This window comes from Zophobas morio, unplaced genomic scaffold (genome assembly GCF_036711695.1).
Source record: "Zophobas morio isolate AGI-343-1 ecotype UQ-CSIRO unplaced genomic scaffold, CSIRO_AGI_Zmor_V1 ptg000029l, whole genome shotgun sequence".
Classification (NCBI taxonomy): Eukaryota; Metazoa; Arthropoda; class Insecta; order Coleoptera; family Tenebrionidae; genus Zophobas; species Zophobas morio.
Window position 1 is genome coordinate 365,986 of NW_026972134.1, and position 26,072 is coordinate 392,057.

General features: G+C 35.9%; 1 protein-coding gene and 1 long non-coding RNA gene across 2 annotated transcripts; one reads left to right on the plus strand and one right to left on the minus strand.

Annotated features, from left to right (window-relative positions):
* Nucleotides 1–252: 252 nt before the first annotated feature.
* On the plus strand, nucleotides 253–9,240 carry LOC135137752 (ATP-dependent RNA helicase me31b). The gene is made up of 7 exons (XM_064067483.1): nucleotides 253–447; nucleotides 741–916; nucleotides 1,015–1,096; nucleotides 1,335–1,503; nucleotides 6,832–7,388; nucleotides 7,445–7,640; nucleotides 7,689–9,240. Exons 2-7 carry the CDS (start codon nucleotides 864–866, stop codon nucleotides 7,955–7,957), a joined length of 1,326 nt encoding a protein of 441 aa, XP_063923553.1. The 5' UTR covers nucleotides 253–447; nucleotides 741–863; the 3' UTR covers nucleotides 7,958–9,240.
* Nucleotides 9,241–24,167: 14,927 nt separating this feature from the next.
* LOC135137617 (uncharacterized) lies at nucleotides 24,168–25,838 on the minus strand. Its single transcript, XR_010281890.1, has 3 exons — nucleotides 25,179–25,838; nucleotides 24,841–25,128; nucleotides 24,168–24,703 (listed from the first exon to the last, which is right to left on the minus strand). It is a non-coding gene; the product is annotated as an uncharacterized LOC135137617 (long non-coding RNA).
* Between the last annotated feature and the right edge of the window lie 234 nt (nucleotides 25,839–26,072).

Here is a 26,072-nt window from a genome sequence, read left to right on the forward strand (position 1 = left end):
GGTATCATGGAGGAAGGATTCTACCTCCATGTGTGGTATAGATATTTTAATTTTCAACACTGAAAAGAAATCTTTAAGGAAATCGGTTCTAGAAATTTCATTTTGCGAATCCACTAGTGGGTGCTTCTTATGAGTGAGTATTCTAAACGACTTGCTATCCGTAGTGCCGGAAATTAAAAATTTTGTTAGCGAAGAAGTTGTATCAAAATCCAACAGAGTGCGCGGAAGTTGATGATGGTTGCATGATTTACAGATGTATATTTACAGTTATCGGTAGCGCCGCCATTGCTGGAATTCATTTTCTATCTGGTGATTAAAGCGTCCATATCAAAGGCAAAAGTGACTAAAAAAACAGATTAATGCGTAAATTCACATCGAGGTGAGAAATGTCTAGGTATTTTCCAAAGTGTCTCGACGATATTTCGTAAATCCATTGTCCAGAATCAGGTAAATTCCATTATTGTTTGTGTAATAGATTCAGCTTATATACAGCTGACAAGGGTCAGTAGCCATATTAACTGTAATTTTTAATCTTGTAAATTCACTTGGATCCTCGACATTTTCTTGAATATTTAATTTCGATTCTGTTTCGTCGATTGTCAGGAACGCTTTGTAATGATTATTATGTGGATTAACAAGGGAAACTGATTTTTAGAATTTGATGTATTGCATTCTATATTGACCTTAATTTTTTTGCGTAGCTGCATCCACTAGTTTCTAAAATCTTTTTTTACTTGCAGATACATTATTATTCCTGCAAGGGGTTTCAGGAACAGTATTTATTCTACACATTGTAGAAAAATTCAGATTTGGGTTTTATAAACCCTATTTTTATTACACTCTTCATTGTATTTTTTGCAATTATGATGACGGACACGCTGAATTCTAACCATGTCATGGCTCTGTCAGGCAAAGTGTAAGTATTTTCTAAACTGTGTATGTTTTTTGTAATTGCTTTTTGTTGGTGTCCCATTGTTGAATCATCAAAGATATAAATAATAAAACTGTTTTCAGTGAAATTGACACCAAAATGGATGACATGGGATGGAAAGCAAAACTCAAGATTCCCCCCAAAGATCGGAGAATACAGACCAGTGTAAGTTTTTTCACTAGTAGTAAATTACTTCTTTATTACATTTACTACCTAGTAGGCTGAAATTCTCTATTACATTCAACTAACTTTCATAAAATTTTGGGTGAGGTACTTGGTGATGAGATTGTGGATTCCCCTTCATTTTGTAGATATAAATGAAAAATTTGACCTGATTTTCACAAAATTTATTTATATTGTTCAACTTTATTGTACCAAAACTAAAATCCCATAAAATTTGCAGGATGTAACTGATACAAGAGGAAATGAGTTTGAAGAATTCTGCCTAAAGCGAGAACTGTTAATGGGTATTTTTGAGAAAGGATGGGAGAAACCATCACCTATTCAAGAAGCCTCGATTCCAATAGCGTTATCTGGCAAAGATATACTTGCTAGAGCAAAAAATGGCACAGGTATTCTTTTTATATGCTTAATTAATATAATAGACGTTAAGGGCATGTTTTAGTAAGCCTGTTCATTTATTTGATAACTGAATAGGGGGACAAATATGCTATACTAATGACTTGATTTTATTTATTTTTTTCATATTTTTCTTGCGAAAATATGACCATAAAATTAAATACAGTTATTTTTATTTTGTTACGATTAATGTCAACTTTTTATAATTTTCATAATTTTAGGTTTTTTGCTTTGCATTTGTTTCACTTCGACACTAGAAAACTGGTGTACAAATTGTCTCGTATTTCAAATATTTCAAGAAAAGTCCCAAATTTATCGCTTAAAATGATCAAAATTTGAATTAATGTAATTAATTGTGAGTATTTCATTTCACGTAGTATATCTTTCAGTGCGTTCAAAGGGTAGGAGACACATATGATAATTGTTCATTTTGCTGGTAAGCTAGAACTTGCCAAGTTACAATTCGTGGTAAAACATACCACTACACAAACGTTAAAGTAAATTCTAATTTTAAAAAATTCTGAAGTCTCGTTCTCATATTTGTATTTATTAACAAAAAATTTTAGCCCATAATTTATAGCATTCCTGGATAGTGTCACCTACAGTACTCAGTGGAAATGTTAATTAAGACGTTGTAAAAGTCAAATTTATTGCTTTGTAAAAACACCACAACATTTTAAGCAATACTTGGCTTTATAGTAAGAACCTTCATCACACAAATACATTTAAACACTATTTACGGGTCTTAGTAGAACTAAATTAGAATATTATGTCTACAACGAGGAGGGTGGAATAAGAACGGCAGGATGATCGGTGAAATTTGTGGGACCGAGCTCTCTGGATCTAAACATCGTTTACGACCATGCACTCGAGTTAACCACGCCTCTAGGTTGAAAAGTATTACCAACCAGTGGCGGAGCAATGAATTATTTATCATTCGTCATGGGGATAAAACAAACTGAAGCTTACGAAAACTAAGTGTCTTTCAAACATTGTTTACTGCCATGCCATGATTTACAAAGTTTGCAGCTCACAATGTTGAGTATTCAAAAAAAAAAACGTATAAAGACAGTACGTGGGGAAACAAAATAAGCGGCATGGAGTACCGGTAAAAAGATAGGTTGTACGACACACCCATCGTAAATGGTATTTGATTTTGTCCCAGAACCGGACCATTGGAACCATACGACATGCACCCTCCCCTCTTATTCCAACCTCGATCTACAAACTACGTCACCCAAAGTATTAGATCAGAAAAAATCCAGAGACGATTACTAAACATTTGTATAAGAGAAAATTTATCAAATTTTCTAACCCGAGGCTTCAATCAAACGGAGTTATTATATTTTAATTTGTCAACACTTGAAAATCGAAGGAACGTATTCGCAATGAGATTCTTGTTAAAAAGCTATATGGAAATATTGACTGTTGAACTGTTTTTCCACCTATCATTCTATTACTATGTATCTAGGATTCATTCAAGGCATAACAGTATGTTCTAATTCGGACGGATGTATTATAAATTCTCCAGTGCGCAAAACAGTGAAATTAGTTAATGAGTTGGTTGAAACTTGTGACTTGGATGTGTAGCTACATTATATTAACAAAATATGCAAAATCAAGATTTCAGCTTGAATTTAAAATATAAGATTTGAAATTAGAACGGAGGAATGATTGTATAAAGGCTAGCCAAATTGTGAGTTACATTGAAGTTATATTTAGGATTCGATTAATTGTCCTATTTGATTTCAAAGTCATTACTATTTACAAGGTGTTCCGCAAGAATTGAGGAGATTGATACTATTCTTTTTGTACTCTGCTTTATTTGCCGTTGATTTTTTTTTGTTTTATCTTTTTTACTTCCCGAGCTTAAACGAAGGAAATATTGTAATCGAGTCCTTCGACCGATTCTCTACATTTACGTTTTCTCAACCATTAATGACCCCTACAGTACGAAGAAATAGGTCTCCCGTTTCCGTCTGTCTGTCTTCTGTCCGTCTGTCTGCCGTCGCGGATGCTTATTAGATAGATAATCTTCGAAAGTACTGGGCCGATTGTTGTCAAATTTTGTATTTATATTACGAATATCATGTAGATGGTAAAACGCTAACCAAAATTTGTCTAATCATCCCCACCAATAATGTGATGAGGTCACATCAAAATTGTACATAGTAAATGGGTTTTAAATTGTATAAAATAACATAGTCCTACACATGTTGTTTATGACTCTGTATTGAGTTTTTACCCGAAACGTCCAGATTTTTGGGAAAAAAATCACAATTCTAAAAACATTTCGCAATTTAATTTTGAATCTGCATAACCGAATGTTTTGAAATCTTGCAGATGTTTTGAAGTTCTGATAAGCATGATAAATGTTTAATCAAAATATGTATATTTACTTAATCCCGTCGAAGAAATTGATGACGTCAACTCAAAATTAAATTGTACAAAATATGATGAGCCTGTCCTTGTAATTTATCATTCCTTTTATATTTTTTGGATTTGCAGGGTAACTTAAAAAAATGAATGCGTGAACTTATTTTATTCATTTAATCTGAAACTACAAAACCGAATGCTTTGAAATCTTGGAGATGATTTAAAGTTATCATAAGCATGGTAAATTTATTCAAAATGTATTTGCTCATCCCCCTAAAAATTAATGTCGTCACTCCAAAATTTTGCTAAATAAATCCTGTCTTAAATGTGCAAAGCATTATGAGCCTATACTTGTGACTTATCACTGCATTAATATTTTTTAGATTTGCTTATGCGGGGTGTCTGAAAAAAATTAATGACTGAGTCAATGTATTTTAATGATTAAATCAAGAATTGCAAAACTGAATACTTTGAAATCTTGACGTTTTGAAGTTATTGTAAGTATGGTAACTTTTTAATCAAGATGTATATGTTTATCAACCCCAAAAAATTGAATACGTCATCTCAAAATTTTGCTGAATAAATTCTCTCTAAAATGTGCAAAATATGATCAGTCTATACCAGTGGCGGCTTGTCCATAAAGTCGTTGGGGCAATCTTAGTTGACCCCCCAACCTCTAGAATCACGAGCCGCCACTGGTCTATACTTGTAATTTATCATTGCATTTATATAATTTGTTTTTAATTTGGTTATTACAAAAATATGATTTCGTCTTTGGCTGACCGGTTGTCGACACATATATGATCTCGAGATTGTGCAAAATGCAAAATTGGCCACTTCCGGACGTTCCAATAAATTACGACTTGCATTTAGGCAGCCACCTGCACAAAGGCAGCTGCCGCTTGAGTTTTGTTTGCAGGATCTTTTCTCATTTTTATTTTACTTTTTTTATCGTTCAGTAAACCGCACACTTTTGAAATTACTGCATTTGCAATTATATTTTTTCGATTTGCTTATACAGGATGATGCAAAAGAAATAATTAATGACTCAATTTATTTTATTGATTAAATCAAGAACTGCAAAACCGAATGCCTTGAAATCTTGCAGACGTTTTAAAGTTATTGTAAGCATGGTAAATTGTTAATCAAAATCTATCGATTTATTCCCCCCAAAAAATTGATGACGTCAACTCAAAATTTTATTGAATAAATTCCACCCAAAATGTGCAAAATATGATGAGTTTTTACTTGTGATTGATCATTGCATTCATATTTTTGTTTAAGTTTATTCCTAATCTCTTAACCCTGCTCCTGAAAATTCCACTTACGAAAGTGCCCAATTAACACGGTCCCAACCCGGAAAACGATCATGTATCATCAACTGATGTTCAGTTAATATTATTTTTCTCATAATTTTCTTCACGACATGTAACATCGGCTGCGAGCCACTGGTCTGCAGTGGAAGGAGTTAATACGAAGCGCTTGAAGTTTCAACTGCCTAGCTCTACTTATAATATATGAATCTCCTGAAAATTTTGACGCAAATGACGTTTCTTTGTCGTTAAGTTTTGTTTCCGACTTTAGTTACTGTTTGTTAGACCTTACTAGAAAAATTAAACAAAATATTTCCATCTGCCGTTTCTAAGATACTAAATGGATTCATATGTTAATATTTTTGAGAAGTTATGTCCAAAAAGTATATAAAACATTAAAATCTTTTTTAACTTGGACTTGTCAGGTCTAGGTTGGAGTACGGTTCAATTATTTGGCACTCGGTGTATCAAGCCCATGTTAACAATATAGAGTCTGTTCAAAGAGTGTTTCTAAAATTCCTAACATTTCGGGAAGACAGAATATATCCGGTAAAAGGTTACCCACAATCACAGTTATTAAATAGATTTAACATCATCTCCCTGAATACGAGAAGACTGATTTCAGGTGTGTGATTCCTCTTAAATTTAATTAAGTATGAAGTTGATTGCATGTGGTTGCTCAGGAAAATAAGCTTTTTAACACCGAGGTACAATGCTCGTCAACCTGATATATTCTATTGTCCCTCCTGCAAAAGTAATCCATTACAAAGGTCACCAATTGTTGTAATGTGTAGGGTGTTCAATAAAATATCACAGAACTGTGATATAACTGTTAAGTTTCCTAAAGTTTCTGCATGCATTATAGCGGAATATGCAGTTTGAAAGTGAATGTTTCTGCAAAAAGTATGAAGTCAACGAGCTATATAACTTTCTGATTGATTGAAAATTTACAAATTGTGTTCTTGCATTATTAACACTGGTTGTGAGCTTTTTGTTTTTTGTTTATCTGATGAAATTTAATCTCTATTCACCTTTCCATGTTAAGTGGATTATCCAGTTGGGAAAGTTACGATTAATATAATAATAATAAAATCTAGAAGTGGGTGACTATTTATTAAACACTTGGAGTAAAGGAGCATGTTACGCCACATGCTTCAAATGAGGTTTTTATTATACATTTTTGTGAAAATGTCAATTTGTTATTGGGGACAAACATCTACACTGACCGGCACAAAAAAACGACCACCCCGAAATGTTTCGCAAAACCACTTTAAAAAATTATATTTTAACTAGTGATTGTATTTATTTAATTCTAGCTAATTTGCATATCATGTGTGGACAGTGAATGGTTCTCAAATAAAATAACAATCACTAGATACATATTTTAATAACTTTTAAGCGATTTTGCGAAATATTTCAGTGGCCGTTTTTTTTTTGCCAGTCAGTATTTATCAATTTTGATGCAAGTAAACTTGTGCTGTGTATCAGCGTTTTCAGTGCGTTTTTGTATTGTTGTGTTGCTGGCATTTCATCCTACCTCAAAGCGAATTTTATTAAGAAATACTTGTTCTGAATTTAATTGATACATAACAACATATTTTCTACATATCTTTATTACAAATTTTTCTTTAGGTAAAACTGGTGCGTATAGTATCCCTGTATTGGAACAGATCGACCCTAAAAAAGACTGTATTCAAGCACTGATAATAGTGCCTACACGAGAACTGGCATTACAAACGTCACAAATATGCATCGAACTAGCGAAACATTTGGACGTTCGTGTAATGGTAACTACTGGTGGTACGAACCTAAGGGACGACATAATGCGCATCTATCAGAAAGTTCAAGTTATTATAGCAACTCCTGGTCGCATTCTTGATCTGATGGAAAAAGGTGTGGCCGTCATGGACCAGTGCAAGATACTTGTTTTAGACGAGGCTGATAAGCTGTTGTCACAAGACTTCAAGGGGATGCTCGATACTGTGATAAAGAATCTACCACAAGAGAGACAAATTCTGCTCTTCTCTGCCACGTTCCCTCTCACAGTTGAACAGTTTATGAGAAAACACTTGAGGGATCCTTATGAGATCAATCTTATGGAAGAACTCACGCTGAAAGGTGTAACGCAATATTATGCGTTCGTTCAAGAACGTCAGAAAGTACACTGTCTAAATACTCTGTTCTCAAAGGTATCTATGCACATACGTATATATATTCATATATTACATTTAACTTTTTTTTTCAGTTACAAATAAACCAAAGTATAATATTTTGTAATTCGACTCAACGTGTGGAATTGTTGGCGAAAAAAATTACAGAACTTGGTTATTGTTGCTATTACATCCATGCTAAAATGGCCCAAGCCCATCGTAATAGGGTATTTCATGATTTTCGAGCTGGTCTCTGTCGAAATCTAGTCTGTTCTGATCTGTTTACAAGAGGTAAGATGTAATTAAATGATACTCAAAATCTTTATATTTTTTTCGTAGGCATTGATGTACAAGCGGTAAATGTTGTCATCAACTTTGATTTTCCGAAGATGGCTGAAACTTATTTACATCGTATAGGCAGATCCGGCCGATTCGGACACTTGGGTATTGCCATCAACTTAATTACCTATGATGATAGGTTCGCATTACATCGTATTGAACAGGAACTGGGAACAGAAATTAAACCAATTCCGAAAGTGATTGATCCTAAACTGTATGTGGCTAAGCTGTTAGACGACGAAGACACTCCAGAAGAGAATGCGAAGTAACGCGATGTATAATAAAAGTTAACTACACATAAAGAAGTAACTGTATATATAAAACAACGTACTTTTATTATTTTTTTTCTAAAGAGTTTAAATTTGCGTTCAAAGACTTTTTTATACTGAAATTTGTGAAAAAATAATAATGTGTTTCTGGCGAAAATGGGTGATACGGCGTTATTATTTAAAATAAAGTAAGAAAATTTCTTGAAATTCTAGACACACCATGGTGAGTGACATGTTTCACGTAATAAATCTAATTTAGGTCTTGGTGTTAGAATCGCAGATCTTGTTACCCATGGGATTCTACCTCCACAAAATTTTTAATTATCTATAACTTTGCTAAACCATCAAATTTGTTTCTTAACATCCGAATCTCCACAAATTTGATGGTTCCGTAAAAAATTCACTGTGGTGTGCTGAATTTGGTGATAAGAAGTTTAATACTTGGACTTAAGTTGAACAGTGTTGAAAGTGGTAGACTGTAATATGTGCAAAAACTGAGAAACAAGACTCCAGAGTGCTAAAAATGTGACTCGGGTTTAGGGAGGAAACATGAATAATGAGCACATCCGTTTGCTCTGTTTGTGCGTTATTGAGGAGATTCTGATCATATTCAGTTAACCTTCTGAATTATGACTTCGCGAATGCTTGTCGACGAGGGCAAAAAAGGTTGGTCTGTGGAAGGTAGCTCTTTCAGGACCTTGTTTTAACTTGCTCATTTTATTTTTTGGTGGATGTCAAAAATTATTCATTATTTTTGATTCAAGTATTTTGTTACAGTATTGTTGAAAAATGTACTAATTATGAATTTTGCAAAAACTTGTATGTATATATTCACATTGGTGAATTTTTACGAAAACGTAAAGACTCAATTGTTTTCCATTTTTATTCGAGGGGGGGTTATTTATATGACGTCATTGTGTTGGATGTATGTTAAAATTGGATATGACCTTATACATGCGATCTAATTTATTTTTTACTTTTTGGGTAACAAATTTTTGCATACATCTAACATTTCAAATATTTTGTTATTGAAAAAAGAAAACTGTAAAAAGTGAGGGGTGTAGCATGTTTTCAGTAAGCGTACATTAGGTTATCTGATTGTTTATTCAACACTTTATTTGTACTATTCTTGATACTAAAAGTAGTAAATTAATATTTTCATTTTGTATTTTTAACAATCTTTATACCAAAAGGTTCAGGACAGTGTGACCGTCTGTCTTTCCCTGTTTATAATTTCTAATATTGTCTAAATTTTTTACTTAATAAAATGCTCTTCACAACAATTTTTTTTATTTGTATTTTATTCAGTCTATGTATATAATCTGAATAGTGATCAGTTAATGAATGACATTCAGTTGTATATGGATATAAGAAGTGGACGCAGTAGAATGGGTACAGACGACAAATGAAATAGTTGTTTGTATTAAAGCTAGACTTCCCTCAAACATTTAAGGCATTTATGGCTTCACACCAATTTGACTCCCATTATAATCCAATAGACCGTCAGAGCCGGATGTCTTAAACCCGCTCATCGATACCTACCTGAAAAGACCTTTTCTGGTAAAAGCACAGGGCAGGACTGAGTTTGGCATTTACCGACAACTGCGCCTTTCGATTTTTTTATTTTAGGTAAAAACAAAGTAACTTTGTACTTAATCATTTTTTATTACAGCAAATTAGTTAGAATTTTGACATACACAACTATTTACTTACTAACTACTACTACTTATTTATTGATCGAAATAGTCACTGTCATCATCACTCGACTCTTCTAAATTAATAATTAACGGTTTTATCAACCGTGCCCTGTACTGGTCTTTTCCTGAATTTATTCTTCTTTTGTAGCTTCTGCTATAAACCGCATTTCTATTTACAAATATACATATGTTTTCGGATCACCGGCAAAATTTTTACTTCCCGAGCGTAAGCAAAGGAAGTATTGTAATCGAGTCCGTCGGCCGACTCTCTACTTTTACGTTTTCTCGATCTTTCATGACCCCTAGAAGACGAAGAAATAGGTCTCCCATTTCCGTCTGTCTGTCCGTCCGTCTGTCCATTTGCCGTCCCGGATTTTTATTAGACAGATAATTTCCGAAAGTACTCGACCGATTGTTGTGAAATTTTGTACTTATATTAAGAATATCATGTAGATGGTAAAACGCTAACCAAAATTTGTCTAATCATCCCCACCACTAATGCGATGACGGCACTTTAAAATTGTACATAGTAAATGGGTTTTCAATTGTATAAAATAACATAGTCCCAAACATGTAGTTTACAACTCCGAATCGACTTTTCACCCCAAACGTCCAGATTTTTGGAAAAAAAATCAAAATTATAAAACAACATTTTGAAATTTAATTTTTAATCTGCTAACCAGAATGCTTTGAAATGTTGCAGATGTTTTAAGGCTATAAAGAGGATCATAAATCTTTAGTCAAAAAATATTTCCTTATCCCCTCCAAAAACTTGATGACGTCAGCTCAAAAGTTTGTGGAATAAATCATATCTAAAATGTACAAAATATGATCAGTCTGTACCTGTGATCTATCACTCCATTCATATTTTTTGGATTTGCATATACAGAGTGACTCAAAAAAATTAATGAATGCGTAAATTTATTTTACTGATTTACTCAGGAACTACAAAACCGAATGCTTTGAAATCTTGAAGATATTTTAAAATTATCAAAAGCATGGTAAATTTTTGATCAAAATGTATTTGGTCGTCCCCCCTAACAAATTTATGACGTCACCACAAAATTTTGCTGAATAAATCCTATCTAAAATGTACAAAATATGGTGAGTCTCTTCTTGTGATTTATCATTCCATTCAAATTTTTGCGATTTGCATATACAGGGTGACTCAAAAAAATTAATGAATGCGTCAATTTATTTTATTGATTTAATCAGGAACTACAAAACCGAATGCTTTGAAATCTTGCAGATGTTTTAGGGTTATAAAGAGCATAATAAATTTTTAGTCAAAATATATTTGGTTATCTTCTACAAAAAACTGATGACGTTAGCTCAAAAGTTTGCCGAATAAATCGAATCTAAAATGTACAAAATATGATGAGTCTGTACTTGTGATTTATCATTCCATTCATATTTTTGGATTTGCATATGCAGGGTGACTCAAAAAAATTAATGAATGCGTGAATTTATTTTATCGATTTAAGCAGGAATTACAAAACCGAATGCTTTGAAATCTTGGAGATATTTTAAAGTTATTATAAGCATGGTAAACTTTTGTTCAAAATGTATTTGTTCATCCCTCCTAAAAAAATTGATGACGTCACCCTTAAATTTTGCTGAATAAATCCTATCTAAAATGCAAAAAATATGATGAGTTTTTGTACTTGTGATTTATCATTCCATTCATATTTTTTAGATTTTCTTAAGAGGTGGTTCAAAAAAATTAATGAAGTCAATTTATTACTTCCCGAGCGTAAGCAAAGGAAGTATTGTAATCGAGTCCGTCGGCCGACTCTCTACTTTTACGTTTTCTCGTTTTATTGATTAAATTAAAGGCAACACTTATTATTAGTATTACATTGGACCAACCCAATTTAGTAGACACAAAATTTGTTAAAGGAAAAACTCGGTTGAAACATAAGGGTAGCACGCTTATTTACATCGACTTTAACATTACAGACCTGCATTTGTTTTATGCGCTCACTTGGTTCCGCGAATGTGGAATAGACATGTTTATAATCAACCAATTGTGAATTTCACCGTCAAGAATTAAAATAAAACCCAATGTTTTATATAATAACCGGAAGTCGAAGCAATAAAACCGATGGTCGTTTTGTTTACAGTTTCTCTGTTTGACTCTCACGTATGCTGTTACGCTTGTCATCTTAAATTAAGAATGTTTATACACAAACGATTTTCAGTTGCCTCTCATATTACTAGACAGCGGATTTCTGTCGGGCTACGTCACGATTATAGGTGGGGACGCGCTGGATCGCCGGGACTCAGTAGCGGGTGATAGATAATCACTGAATTTAATCGGTACTAATTCCATAAATATAATTAACGATTTATTAATCAAACGGCTAAGTAAATGAGAACGGGAATTAACGGCAGAGTGCAACGAAACAGCGTTATTCTAATCTCAAATAAACGAAGTGCAGTCCGTAACCGCAATGAATTCGCATCCTGTACGAGCCGTACCGAGTTTGGCCTTGCCTAGCCCGACAGAAATCCGCTCTCTACATATTACACACCGGCGCCGTATACGTGAGTAAATTGTTTCGTTATTTTATTGATTATAACAAATCAATATTCAAAACGACCCAATTCATTTTCCCGAAAATTTGGGAATACAATAATTTTATTCTTAGTATTACACTACATCTATCCCAACTGATATACGTGTCCTTGCAAAAATGTTGATGACGTCATCGCAATTTTTTTTTAAATTCCCACTACAAAAATGTAATGAGAAAAAAAACACAATAGGCATGCAGTCGTCAAGTTTCCGACAGCGAGGGAAGTACTGTCTAAACTCTTTAGACCAATTTTTTTTGTTTATAGTAATTTGACTGGTAATTACCTGTATGTAGATTTGTTTGTGTTCTTAAAAGTAGTTTATCATTAATTTGTTTAATTGACATATATTTTTTTATTTGTTTATTGAAGTTCATTGTTGGTTGTACAGAATTGTAGTAAATTTAATTTTTTTACACTAATTTGTTTTAACTTTAATTAATACATATATTGTTTTGGGGTTTACCTGGTGATTATAACGAATTATAATATTTTATTTAAGGTAAATAACATAAAAATATAAAAGTATTTCAGCGTTTTATTTATTGCATGTTTTTTTCTAAAAATCAAAATAAGTATAAAAAACCTCTTAAAATGGACAATAAATGCCGTCTATAAAACGTCAGTACATCACGTCAATAGTTCGTCAGAAAATGACGTCATCTGGACGAGACATTTGACCGTCATTGGTACGTCAATATCACGTGAAATCTTTGGTCACTATGACGTAATTGATGACCATTTATTCACGTGAAAAAGACGACATCATGTTGCCTGGGATGTGACACAGGGGACCTGCACAGTGCGACCCTGGAGATGACGACGTCGGCGATGCGGCACAGGGGACCTGGACAGTGCGACCCTGGAGATGACGACGTCGGCGGTGAGGCACAGGGGACCTGGACAGTGCGACCCTGGAGATGACGTCATTAAAGCGGCGCAGGGGACCGTAAAACAGTGCAGCCCTGGTGACGACCAGAAGAGGACTTAGACAGTGCAGCCCTTAAGGTGGAGATGGTGGAGTTCCATCAGCCTGAAAAGTGATCGCGTTGTCCCTTTTATAGGCAGGGTTGAGATGCGTGGGAGTACCTGTATAATGACGCAGCTTCAAGTGGGGTGCGTTCCAGTGGGGGTGAGCTTAGTGGGGTTGATTCCGGCGCTGCCGAAAACAGCGACCTCGAGAGGGTACTAGCGGAGCGCTTTGAAAGCTCCGCTATAATCTCCCCCTCAGGACCATTAAGGCGTCCCGACTATGGTCCTGAACTTTCTTTCTGAGGCGGCCTCGTTTTCGTAGTGGGGCCACCGGCACTGGCGTAGGTGTAGTGCTCCCGTGAAACGGAGTATGGTAGACATCTAGGGATGCTGTGCGTCGTATACCTCATAACTCGTACGTCCTTGTGGGCGCCTAATGTAAGGCCTCTCGCGTTTAGGAGCAAATTTGGCGCTGACTCCTGTTCGAACGTTGCTTAGTGGATGGGTTACCACTAGTACTTGATCTCCGGGTTGGTACTGGTGTGCGGGTCTTCGCGACTGCACGGTGTACTTCCTGTCGGCGCTCGTGAGTAAGCGGCTAGCGTATTTTACAGGGAGTTCGTTGGTGGCCTCCCCCTAGAGTGGAGCTGCTCCTAGTGCGTAGCTGCTATCTGTCCTTAACACAAAGGGTTTCCTCCTCTTCCTCCGCCCTTTACGCCGGGATTTCTTTTCTTTGGGGAAGGTCCCTCCTTTCTCTGCTCGAAGTTGCAAAGAGGAGAACGTGATGTGGGGAATTTCGGGAAATTTCTCGTTCCCAATGGCGGAGCAGGCGTCAGCCCCCATGTATTCCATCGCGGGGAAATCTCGGGCTGGTGATGGTGCGGAGAAGGTCCGGATGTCATCGATTTCCATCGGTACGATGAGTGGCGGTACCTGCATATCTCGCAGGATTCCTTGTGAGCGATCTATGGTGGGTTGCGCTCTAGGATTTGTTCTTGCTGCACAGAAGTTTGTCCGTCGTGTCTCTGGATTACAGTTCGGACAGTTTCGGCGGAAGACACCGGGACGTTGGCATCCGTAACATCTAATGATCTCTTGGTCATTGGCCGGTCGTCGCTGATCCTGTGTTTTTCTCCTGCATTCTTGTGTCTCGTGGCCAAAGTTCTTACAGAAATCGCACCTGGGTCTTCGGTCGATTCTTGGGAATTCTTGCCGTCGGAATGTTTGGCCATTTTCTGGGGTTTCTGGGGCGTGGTTTCTAACTCTCCTCGTTTCTCGCTCGTTCTCCTCAACGATTCGGGACTTATCGAGGAGTTCGGTGAAGGACCTGCAGTCGGACCTGGCGATTTTATCCCGAATATGGTATTTCAGCAGACTGTAGATTATATCTAATTGCCATTCCTCATCCAAGTTTCGCGTCATTTGTGCCAATTGTTCTCGTTGGATGGTTATAAATTTGTCGGTTGGCGTCTTTTCGTCCTGGGGATTATTGAAAATGTCCAGAAAAAGACGATGGTTAGGTCGTCTGGGGGCAAAAGCTTCTCGTAGAAGTTCCGTAGCTTCTCTCCATGTGTGTATTTCATTTTTCACGCCATTCCTTTTTTTTTTGTCCGTCTGTCTGCCGTCCCGGATTTTTATTAGACAGATAATCTCCGAAAGTACTGGGCCGATTGTTGTCAAATTTTGTACTTATATTAGGTATATCATGTAGATGGTAAAACGCTAACCAAAATTTGTCTAATCATCCCCACCACTAATGCGATGACGTCACTTCAAAATTGTACATAGTAAATGGGTCTTAAATTGTATAAAATAACATAGTCCTACACATATCGTTTACGACTCCGAATTGAGTTTTTACCCGAAAGGTCCAGATTTTTGGAAAAAAAATCAAAATTATAAAACAACACTATAAACAACTACAAACGCCTTAAATGTTTGAGGAAACTCTACAAACTAGGCTTGTGAAAACACTGCATATATGGGACCAAGCCGATTGGTGAGACGAGACCTACAAATAAGGAGTATTTGCAAAAACACGTGTTTGTGGCGAGTGGTATACAAGATTTTCGTGCTGGTTTTTATATAAATTAAATTGCGATTTTTGTGGCTGCGTGCTCACGGAAATGAAAGAATGTAAATAACCCCGCATAGTCTTTTGCTAATAATGGTGTCTAGCCGTTGGAGACATATTGAAAACCAATGATTCTGGCCGCAGGTACAATACAGTCGAGGCCAGAAAATCTTGGACATCATTTTTCTGTCACTCTGAAAATTTTGATGTAATATATACCTTATTGTCACCTTTTTTGCACGGCGCATCCATTCAAAAATGGCACAAAAAAATTTGGTTGCAATATGTCAAGGTGTTTCCCACTTTGTGACAACGGAATAACATTGACGTTCCAAGATTTTCTAGCCGTGACTGTAGTTATAGTTTCCTCAAACCTATAAGGCGTTTTGGGCGTTTATGGCTTTGACGTTTAAAGTACTTTACAGCCAACCCTTCATAAAGCTTAGTAAATGTAAACCATGCCACGTGCCAGGGACGGCCGAGACGCGAAGGACCGGACTAAGAGTAATTTTGTTTTTAACGTTTCTTCCGTACCTTAATTATTTAATCATTATTCTGCACATTTGAAAATATTATTAAGATACTGAAAGCAAAAAACATAAAATCTTTAATAAGTACGATCGCAATCATAGAAAACTGGTCCACTAAGTTTTTTGATAAATCAAATAATTTTGACGATGTCACCGTCCTTTGTTTCAAATCCAGAGGGTACATTCATATTGCTGTTATATTAAAAATAATACATGACTAGAGAGCGAAAAGTATGCAACAAAATTTTGAGAAATATGATCATGTAATATGCATGAAATTTATGCAAATATGGTGTAACTTTATTAATATATGTAGAGATATGCAGTTGCATATCCTCCAAAAATTGAAAAGAAGTGTAATAACTAGACAGCGGATTTCTGTCGGGCTACGTCACGATTTTAGTGGGGACGCGCTGCATCGCCGGGACTCAGTAGCGGGTCATAGGTAATCACTGAATTTAATTGTCACTTGATTCCATAAATACAATTAACGATTTATTAATCAAACGGCTAACTAAATGAGAACTGGAATTAACAGCAGAGTGCAACGAAGCAGCGTTATTCTAATCTCAAACAAACGAAGTGCAGCCGGTAACTGCAATGAATTCCCAACCCGTACGAGCCGTACCGAGTTTGGCCTTGTCTAGCCCGACAGAAATCCGCTCTCTAGTAATAACACAACTAAATTTATTTACAAATTATAAAAACAGGTTTATCAAGCTTAATTTTTTTAATAAAAAATACATAGATATATAAAATTTTTTAAAATTATTGTCTTACACTAAATAGTGACAAATAAATAAAAATTAATAGTAATAGGTCATTTAATTAGTACTTTTGTAGCAATTTATTTTTAAATACTTTTCGAAATATTGTAGCAAAAAATTTTGCCGATGATCCGAAAACATATATTTGTAAATAGAAATGCGGTTTGTAGCAGAAGCTACAAAACACAGTGCCTTCTTGAAGAATAAATTCAGGAAAAGACCAGTACAGGGCACGGTTGATAAAACGGTTAATTGTTAATTTAGAAGAGTCGAGTGATGATGACAGTGACTATTTCGATCAATAAATAAGCAGTAGTAGTAGTTAATAAGTAAATCTTTGTGTATGTCAAAATTCTAATTAATTTGCTGTAATAAAAAATGATTGAGTACAATACAAAGTTACTTTGTTTTTACTTAAAATAAAAAAATCGAAAGGCGCAGTTGTCGGTAAATGCAAAATTCAGTCCTGCCCTGTGCTTTTACCAGAAAAGGTCTTTTCAGGAAGGTACCGGTGAGCGGGTTTAGGACATCCGGTTGTGACGGCCTATTGAATTATAATGGGAGTTAAATTGGTGTGAAGTCATAAAGGCCTTATATGTTTGAGGGAACTCTAAACGTCAATTTATCAATGATATGCATATATCTAATACTACTATATTGCTAACTCTTCAGAAGTAACATAGAAACGGTGTTCACGGACACAGAGAGACATAGACGTTGTTTTCTGTCTATAAGAGTACCGAGGGTCTGTGCGCATGTACACAAAATAGAAGCGAACGTACGAAATGTCAAAACGCCTCCACTCACGCTATCGACTACAAATCAAGCAAGTACGAGTGTATGCGCAGTACTGTTTAGTACCACAGAGAGACAGAGAGGTCCGATATATTGCTCTGCCGTTATGTTTTCGGACTCTTTTGAGGCCAGTTAGCAATATAGTACTATTAGATATATGATGATATGTGAGGTTATAAGTTATAACGGAGGTTGAGATTCGGTTCAGTTTTTAATTATGGGTTAACTTATCCTCGAAGCTGCTGAGTTGAAATCAGATGGTAATAACCAGACTTAGGCACAGTCGAAGTGATGGGGAATTAATCAGGCAAATATTAAAAACAACAGCGCGACGTCAGGCATAAATTTGGCTAGCCGACTGTGCAGTCTCAACCTCAATGGCGTTCGATGCAATTCAGGGTTTGTCTGATCAAGATCATCACGAAAATTGTGATGTTGAACAGTCATTTTTAATTTTTAAAGCATTTTAACATATAGGAGAACTCGTATAACTGAGGAAAACCTAGGAAAAGTAGTAATTGTTATTAAGAATTCCCGAAGTTGTAGGCCACGACTGCAATAGCGCTGGCAATCGGACGGCAATGAGCATCACTTTCACGATGTCGAAATCTGCTAATAACCTTAGATCATATAATAAATAGATACCAATACTCAAACTGAAAGCTGTGACTAGACATGAAGCTATCTGTTGTCGTTTTCTACGTCAAGGGGAGTAGTATGCTATCCTTGTGTGATCACCACATCTTCATCTTTGTTATATGCATTTCATCTGTATATGTCTATTTCACTTCCATCCTTGTACCGCACTAGCGCAACAAATCGCTTTTGACAGATGTTTCTTCTAACCTCTCTTTCGAGTTCTTGTACGAGAAACAATTTTAGAATTTAGAACAAATATCCTATTTCAAGTGATGTAATCACGTCGCCTGCGTTGACAGTTGCGCTGATAAAGCCTGCCGAATAGCGAAATTGGACGATATGCAAAATTTGGACACATTTTGCTGAGGGCGCTAGTTATCCTTCGTTGACAGTTGACCAATTTGAATGTACAGAAGAAATTGTTGGTTTATGATGTTCCGTGTAGGTTTAGGATTGTTGGTGAAGTTTTTCATTGATTATTATTGATTGATGAAAATGGTTTCGGTTAATCAGTTACACACCTTCTTACACCTCTCTCTTACACCTTTGTTAAACTGGAGAATTGCATGGCTTTTTAGCCTGCATCTACCCACAGAATCGTAGAAAAAATAATTTTTATTAAAATGAAGAATACAGACTTTTGGCCTCTCCGAAGGAGGTTCAAAGTTTTCTTAAATGAAATTAACGTTCATTATTACGTTATATCAAGAATTTTATTTATTTTTTAATAGTTAAAGAATGCAAACCTTTCAAATTTTCCCCAAGAGTGATACTTTTTATCCACGCAGAAAACCTCTGCTTCTGCGTTGGAAACTCGTGGTAGGTAACATTTGAATCACTGTTTGAACAGGATGGTATACAACAATGCATTTTTAATCGTATTTTATAGTTCAAAATTACGAAAATTACAAATGTGTCAAATTCAAATTTGAACTGTCATTCAAGGATAACTAGCGCCCTCAGAAGGAAAATGGCGTCGAAAGTAACTACTGGATTATCTGTCAAAGGTGGCTATTCGGCAGGCTTTATCAGCGCAACTGTCAACGCAGGCGACGTGTAATCATAACGGATCACAATTGCTATTCCTTTCGTTATGTCCTGTGAATTATTTATAAAATCATGCTGTCAACATCTTTCGTACGAAGTTAGTTCAGACATACTTCCTAAAATTTAGGCGCGCAAAATTCAAATAGTGATCAGGCAAGGATAGCTTCATTGTAATCCCTCCATGCACAAGAGAGACGTGTGACAGGAGGATGTCGTCACAGGCTCTCCTAGGGAAAGAACACGGCGTGTTGGTATCTATTTATTATATGATCTAAGCTAATAACATGTGTTCAAAATCTGGCATCGCCCGTTGACGAACATGCAAAAAACCATAATTTAAAATTGGCGGCCATGACAGCCACATGACGTCACACAAAATGCGCAATATACATATACTGTGATCATACCATGTCCATGCATGGTGGTGAAAACGTATTTTGGGTTGCGTTTCAAATTTATTCAGGCTCTTGTGGACCAGCTGTGCTGAGCCGGAAATTCAACCCTTAAAATAGCCATACTGTATGTGGCATATAGTATTTTTCCATAACGAGCCAACCTTTCATTATCATGGGAATCACAAGGCCAAACTTTTGAGTAATGTCAATTAATACAATCTTCAAAATAGTAATTTTCAATATTTAAAAAATTATCCGGAAATTTGTATCGTAAGTATCAAAACTAATTTTTTTATTTCGATCCACTTGATTGTTTTGCCTGACTGCATTGTAATCGCACGTTCCCCGCGCGCAAATATTATAGTTGTCCATCTCTTTTGCAAGCACAGAAATGAGGCTAGCCTCAATTTTGTCTTTTTTCAACTCATACCGCTTATGAGTGTATTGCAGGTTGCTTGCCTATTAACGACATGATTTCTATATATGCTGTAGAGGCAAGCTTCGAGTCTGCCTCATTCGCGTCACAAAATACATGTTGTGCCGAGTGTTTAAGCGCGCTCTTTAATTAAGGGAGCAACGAGTACCTACCGAGATAAAAATAAGAATATAATTTTCTATATTTATTTTTAAAATTTTAGAAAAAAGACACAAATTATTGGCCGAAATGTGTCCGTATAAAATAATAAAAATCCTAATAAGGCGTAAAATTCATTGGTGAGGCACTGCCTCACCTGCCTCATAGGACAAGCCGCCCCTGATAGGGAATCACAAAATCCAGTTATTTTTCGAGGTTTGATTGATTTTACGGCTAAATTGGACTCTGCTTTATCAGATCATTTCTAAGAAGCAACGGTTTTTAACGGAACGTCTAAAAGTGTCCAAAATGAACTGTTCGATGCCATCAACGTAAAATTTTGATCGAAGGCAAAAAGGTATATGGCCAAATCCTTTTTTACTTTTATTGAATGTATTTTTGTATTTATTTCCGTCACACAATTTCGTCTATTAATTGGAAATAACAACCTGTTTTATATCGTCGTATATCAAATTGTGTACCCCCATTGCAAAAGGTCACGAGCCGCCACTGGGTGGTCGGACCGGTTATGGGAGATGCATTTTTATAAACACTTGCCGCCGTTTCCGGCGACAAAATTGCGAGAAATGGATTTTTTTTGTTACATCTTCCTTACTGTTCTCACACTTGAAAACCCCTATAAAAACAACCTATTTTTATTTAATTATTATAATTATTCTAGTCTATTCCGATTCCGTTTTGCTGGCGGTTCGACTACTTCCTAGTGTGATCGCGGTACCCAACTTCCGGTCGCCGGGCTCGTGTCTAGTGCATCAAACCGACCTTCTTCAGCGAGTGATAGTGGCTCCGATCTTCCACTGGACTGCTGAGTCGCTGGCATGTAAGTCCCACTGACCTAATTATACGGTTCTGCCCTTGCGAAGGTCGCCTTAATCGGCTCTTACCGGTAATTCGTAAGTGGCTTCAAACGCCGTTGTTATGAATCTCGTACGACAAGTAAATGATCCACCGTATAGGATCAGCTTTTTCCGGCTTGATCTTGAACTGCGTTTCAGCCCAACTGTCTAGTGTCTACCTTACCTTATCACCGCCCTCAATTTAACGAATGGACAGTTCTTCCTCATAAAAGCACGTATACCACCCTCAGGCTCTCCCATACACTATGAGCAGTATGAGCACCTGGAGGTAGTCTGTGGCCTGGAGTAAACGAGAGCACAACTTAATGTTCTTTAATTACGCATACGTAAAATATACCTTTAGATAAGATTTCATCGCTTATAGTTTTGATATGCAATTATTCCGTAATCTTAACCAGATGTCGGGGTTCACCGCCCTGTTATCAACATATTTTAGTTTAAGGTGCATAGTTTATGTTTCTATTACAATAATCTTAATTACCCTTCTTTACTCTGCTTTAAGTATGTAACACTTCGATAAACTGTTAGCTCGTCAAACTGTGTTACAAAATTATAATAGATAGCCTATAGAGTGAAATTGTATCTCATTTGTCTTTCGCACTTTCCGAATCGGCCCTCACGGGTCAGGGCCCAAGAGGTATTCTTTTGTGACGGCCGTCGGTACAAAACTCGGACACTAAATATTTAAAATGAGTAAAATAGCAAAAGACACGACGGTGTCGCCACACGGCCTGTATATCTAATTTTAATAGTAACTCATTAATTTTGTCCGAAACCTTGATAATACAGGGCTTTCATAAATGATTCTAAGGGCGTAGTTGGCCATGGATTTCAAAAATGCCGCTTTGCTGAAATTGTCTCATTTGACAGTTCTCACTTGTCATTTGTAACCTGTCACTTAAAATCATCGCTTTTATTGTTCTACCACTTTCCAAGTGTGATTTACAGTAATTCTCGTTGATTCAAGTTTAAAACAACAAAATAGCCTTTCTCAAGGCTCTTGGTGCTTGCGTGCGAAAACTTTGTGCTCGAAGCGAAGACCGTGAAAATGGTTTATTCGGTTGAGCAAAACACTTTCATCGTTATGTCTTATTATCGCAATGGGACATTCGTAGACGGAGCGTGGCTGTATTCTGTAGCCGCTTGTAAGCAAGAATATCTGGCCAATTACCCTGATTTGGAAATTCAAGAAACATCATTAGAGGCTCACATTAGAGATGTCATCAACAGATTTGTTCGCACTGGCAATGTCAACAAAGGGAAATCTTCTGGGAGACCTGCAGTATCTGAGGAAGTTGTTGATGATTTGAGAGAAAGACTCGAGCAGAATCCCCAAACATCTTTGACAAGATTATCTCAACAGTCAGGAGTTCCCGTAACCACATGTCACAAAGTAGTGAAAAAACGATTGCATATGCATCCTTACAAAATAACTACTGTGCAACAACTTTTACCAATAGATCCTCCACGCCGCGTAGAATATTGCAATTGGTTTCAGAATACTTTTCATGATGACGGGTTACTGGACCTTACATTTTTTAGTGATGAAGCATGGTTTCATTTATCTGGCTATGTCAATTCGCAAAATTTTAGAATTTGGTCCGCGGAAAATCCACATGTTTTTGTAGAGACGCCTCTTCATCCTTTAAAAATTGGAGTATGGTTGGCAGTTTCTCGTAGACGAATATATGGACCTATTTTCTTTCATGATACTATGACTGGAGAGAGGTATAGGCAACAGATTTTGGAACCATTTATTCAACAACTTGACGACGAAGAGCTGCAGTTAGGGTACTTTCAACAGGACGGCGCGACTGCACACACTGCACGTGCTACATTGGAATATTTACAACAACATTATGACGATCGTGTAATAAGTTTAGGAGTGCAGCATGCATTTCCACCACGTTCCCCAGATCTTACGCCATTGGACTTTTCAATATTTGGATATTTGAAAGACAAAGTGTTTCAACGGCAAATGAATAACTTGGCAGAGTTGCAACATGAAATTGAACGATGGGTTCAAAGCATTGATGGAAGGATGTTACAGAACATTTTTGAAAGTAAGAAAAAGAGAGTGAATATGTGCCTTGAACTAAATGGTGAACATTTTCAACATTTACTGTGATGTTTAACCACAATAAATTTGTTTGTTTATTCCATTATGAATTATTTTTATTTTTAACAACAAATTGACTATCAAGAATGTTGGAGTTCCGCGCATGAGGGTAACAAATTACGCCCGCGTAATTTCAAATGTTCAAATTCTATGTGGGTGACCTAATTTTGCATTGAAACGAATCTGTACACACAAAAAAAAAACAAAAATCAAAAACTAGTCTTTAAAATTAGCAACGAAAGTATATTTTGAAGCTTGATACTTAAAATGAAATCACACTACGTTCTAAATACCTATTTATTATGTACAATAAAATTTTTGATAGAACTGAATGAAATCTCAAACCGTAAAAACTCTGATTATTATCCGTGTCCGTTCACCCATCTGGTGGTCCTTGATTTTATATGACTCTACGATGAGGGTTTAGAAGCTACCCAGCAGTCAAAGTCATATTTGGATTTTTATCTTTTACGTTTATACATTTTCGTTGAATATGTACTTTTGTGGCGGGAATTGAAATATTAATTTTGTAATATACTATTGTTTTGTGGCTAATTAAAGAATTTCGTGTAATTTTTATGAAAAGGACAATGGACAGATAAAGTTCTATTATTTTATTAAGTAAAAACAAGCACTAGACATGACAAAACATATTTCAGTATGAGCATCCAAAAGTTTGAAGTGTTAACAAAATGTGCTTATTGTGTGAAATAATTTCAAGTACAAATCGACATCCAAGATATTTTCACGGCGACAATTTCAAAAATACTAAAAACTAGCAGAATAATTTGTCCGCTATGCTTTGAAAACTTTCAGCGTTTTCACTTATTAACGAATCATTTCAACATCGTTTATAACATTGAGTTGGAAGTAAAGGATCTACAATTTAAGAAAACGGAAGATTTTTTTTACACGAAAAGCAGATTTAGAGTTAAAAACTAATTCTTTTATATGACGAATTATTATTTTCTACTATGAATGTCAGAAGTAATCTAGCAAATTCTGTTAGTAAATGTAATATACGAGCTCCTAAAACTAGTGGCAGTATCAAAATGCAAGGAGTCTGTCCTTCACGAATTACAGCTCACTTTGATCATTCTTCCTCAGTGGTACTTGTTCAGTTTATTGCTATTCATATTGTTCATCACAATGATCTTCGCTGTCAACCCCTGACTACAAAAGAAACGACATATCTAGTTGAACAAATTCGCACTGGTCTAACACACGAAAAAATAATTGAAACTGTTAAAAATCTAGAACTCAGTTCATGTACCAGATTTAATCTTCTGACTATGAAAGACATTCCCCACATTGCAGAAAAAATAATATATCTGGTAAATGAAGTAAGGAAAATCTTGTTGTGCATCAGAACATGAAAAATTGCACAAAAATGACTGCATTAGCTTCCATGTACAGTGGGCTGGAGTATATGTTAAAAAAATATGGCGCCAAAATCATTTGTGTAGATGGCACACATGGGACAAACCTCTATGACATTGAATTGACCACAAGTCCATGTGTTAGATGATAAAAATATTGATTATCCAGTAACATTTATTCTGTCCAACTGAAAGGACACCAACATATAAGAGGTTCTGGTTGGTGAAATAAAATCATTAATATCGGTTTTGGTACCCAATTATTTCATGACAGATGATAGTTACAGCTACATATTGGAATGCCTGGAACAATAAATCAGATTCTTACAAAATTAGATTATGTATTAAAAGAAACAGATGAAAATAAATTTATAAGACTGAAGCAAGAGCTGATTAAATTTTTGGTAAAAAGTAAATTTGTGAATTATTTAAACACTTACTACTTTCAAAATAAAGAGCGCATGAAGTCATAGGCCCAGTGTAATCAAAAGAACGCAGGCATTAACACCAACATGCACGCCAAATCTTTGCACAGATCTTTGAAATACAAATATTTTGGTGGTAAACCAATAGAGGGCTGGAAACATATTTAGACACTTTGAAGAAACTACTGAAGGATACATCTTGGTCAAGAATTTCATCTACTTTATGACTTACAGCTATTCACCATGACCTTTTGGTCAGTAAGTCCCATAAACTTGCCACCCAGATAAGTTGTGATAATGTAGCTAAAGAATCTGCTATAAAACATTTAATGCACTCACAAACCAAAACTAACTTTCATGAAGTAGAACTGATGGATAGGAAATGTAGTTATCAGACATTAAAATGCGTTGTTTGTCAAATTTGTATACACCATTAAAGATACTGTTGCTCTGAGTTCTTAATCAAAAATCATCTTTCTAAGCACATGCATCTGGTGTCCATGTATATAAAGGCATATTTAACCACCAAAGGCCCTTGGTCCCACTGGTCATCAATGCGCCTTCAACTTCTGAAAAACAGTTTGAAAATGAACTACATTTGCGCTTATCTAACTCCGTAACATCGCGCAGAACACGCGCTTCTCGATTTCGCACAAACTGTTTGTGCAAAGCTCTTCTACAGCATCTTTTGATCACATTCCTCATCTTCAAATGTTATGCAAATGCTTCCTTTTGCCACAAAAATTTGTTAAATTTCGCATTCGTGCATTCTTTAATTGCAGCATTGCAGCCGTTGCTAACATAACCTAACTTTTTATGGTCACCAACGCGTGCTAACTTTTTGAAAGGACACACGGGCGCTTCGCCTCCTGCACTTCATTACAAATATACTCCTAAACGTGGAACTTCTTTTTCCGTGGATGATTTAGTTATTGGAATTTGTGCGTGTGTATATCAACAGCCAACCAAAAATTTCACTTGTTATCGCCAGTATCGCCTTGTTATGTTAGTCACATGTGTATTGACGCATGCGTTTTCGATATTTCATCATGAAGCATTTAGGCAACCAGTTATACAGATGCATGTGGTGCTTGTCGTGCCCAAGGACACATTTAGTAAAGTACACATAAAGCGAAAGGCGGCACACATCCATAACCTACTGCGACCCTATAATCATTTATGAAAACCCTGTATGTACTGTGAGTTTTTGAAGGGATATATTAATTTCATTGAGTATTGCAAAAATG

Excerpts from the sequence above, each read along its gene's own strand:
- LOC135137752 (XM_064067483.1), top strand. The coding sequence starts at position 864 with ATGATGACGGACACGCTGAATTCTAACCATGTCATGGCTCTGTCAGGC. Across the intron at positions 917-1,014 it reads ATGGCTCTGTCAGGCAAAGT|TGAAATTGACACCAAAATGG; the intron begins GTAAGTATTTTC and ends AACTGTTTTCAG. Across the intron at positions 1,097-1,334 it reads ATCGGAGAATACAGACCAGT|GATGTAACTGATACAAGAGG; the intron begins GTAAGTTTTTTC and ends TAAAATTTGCAG.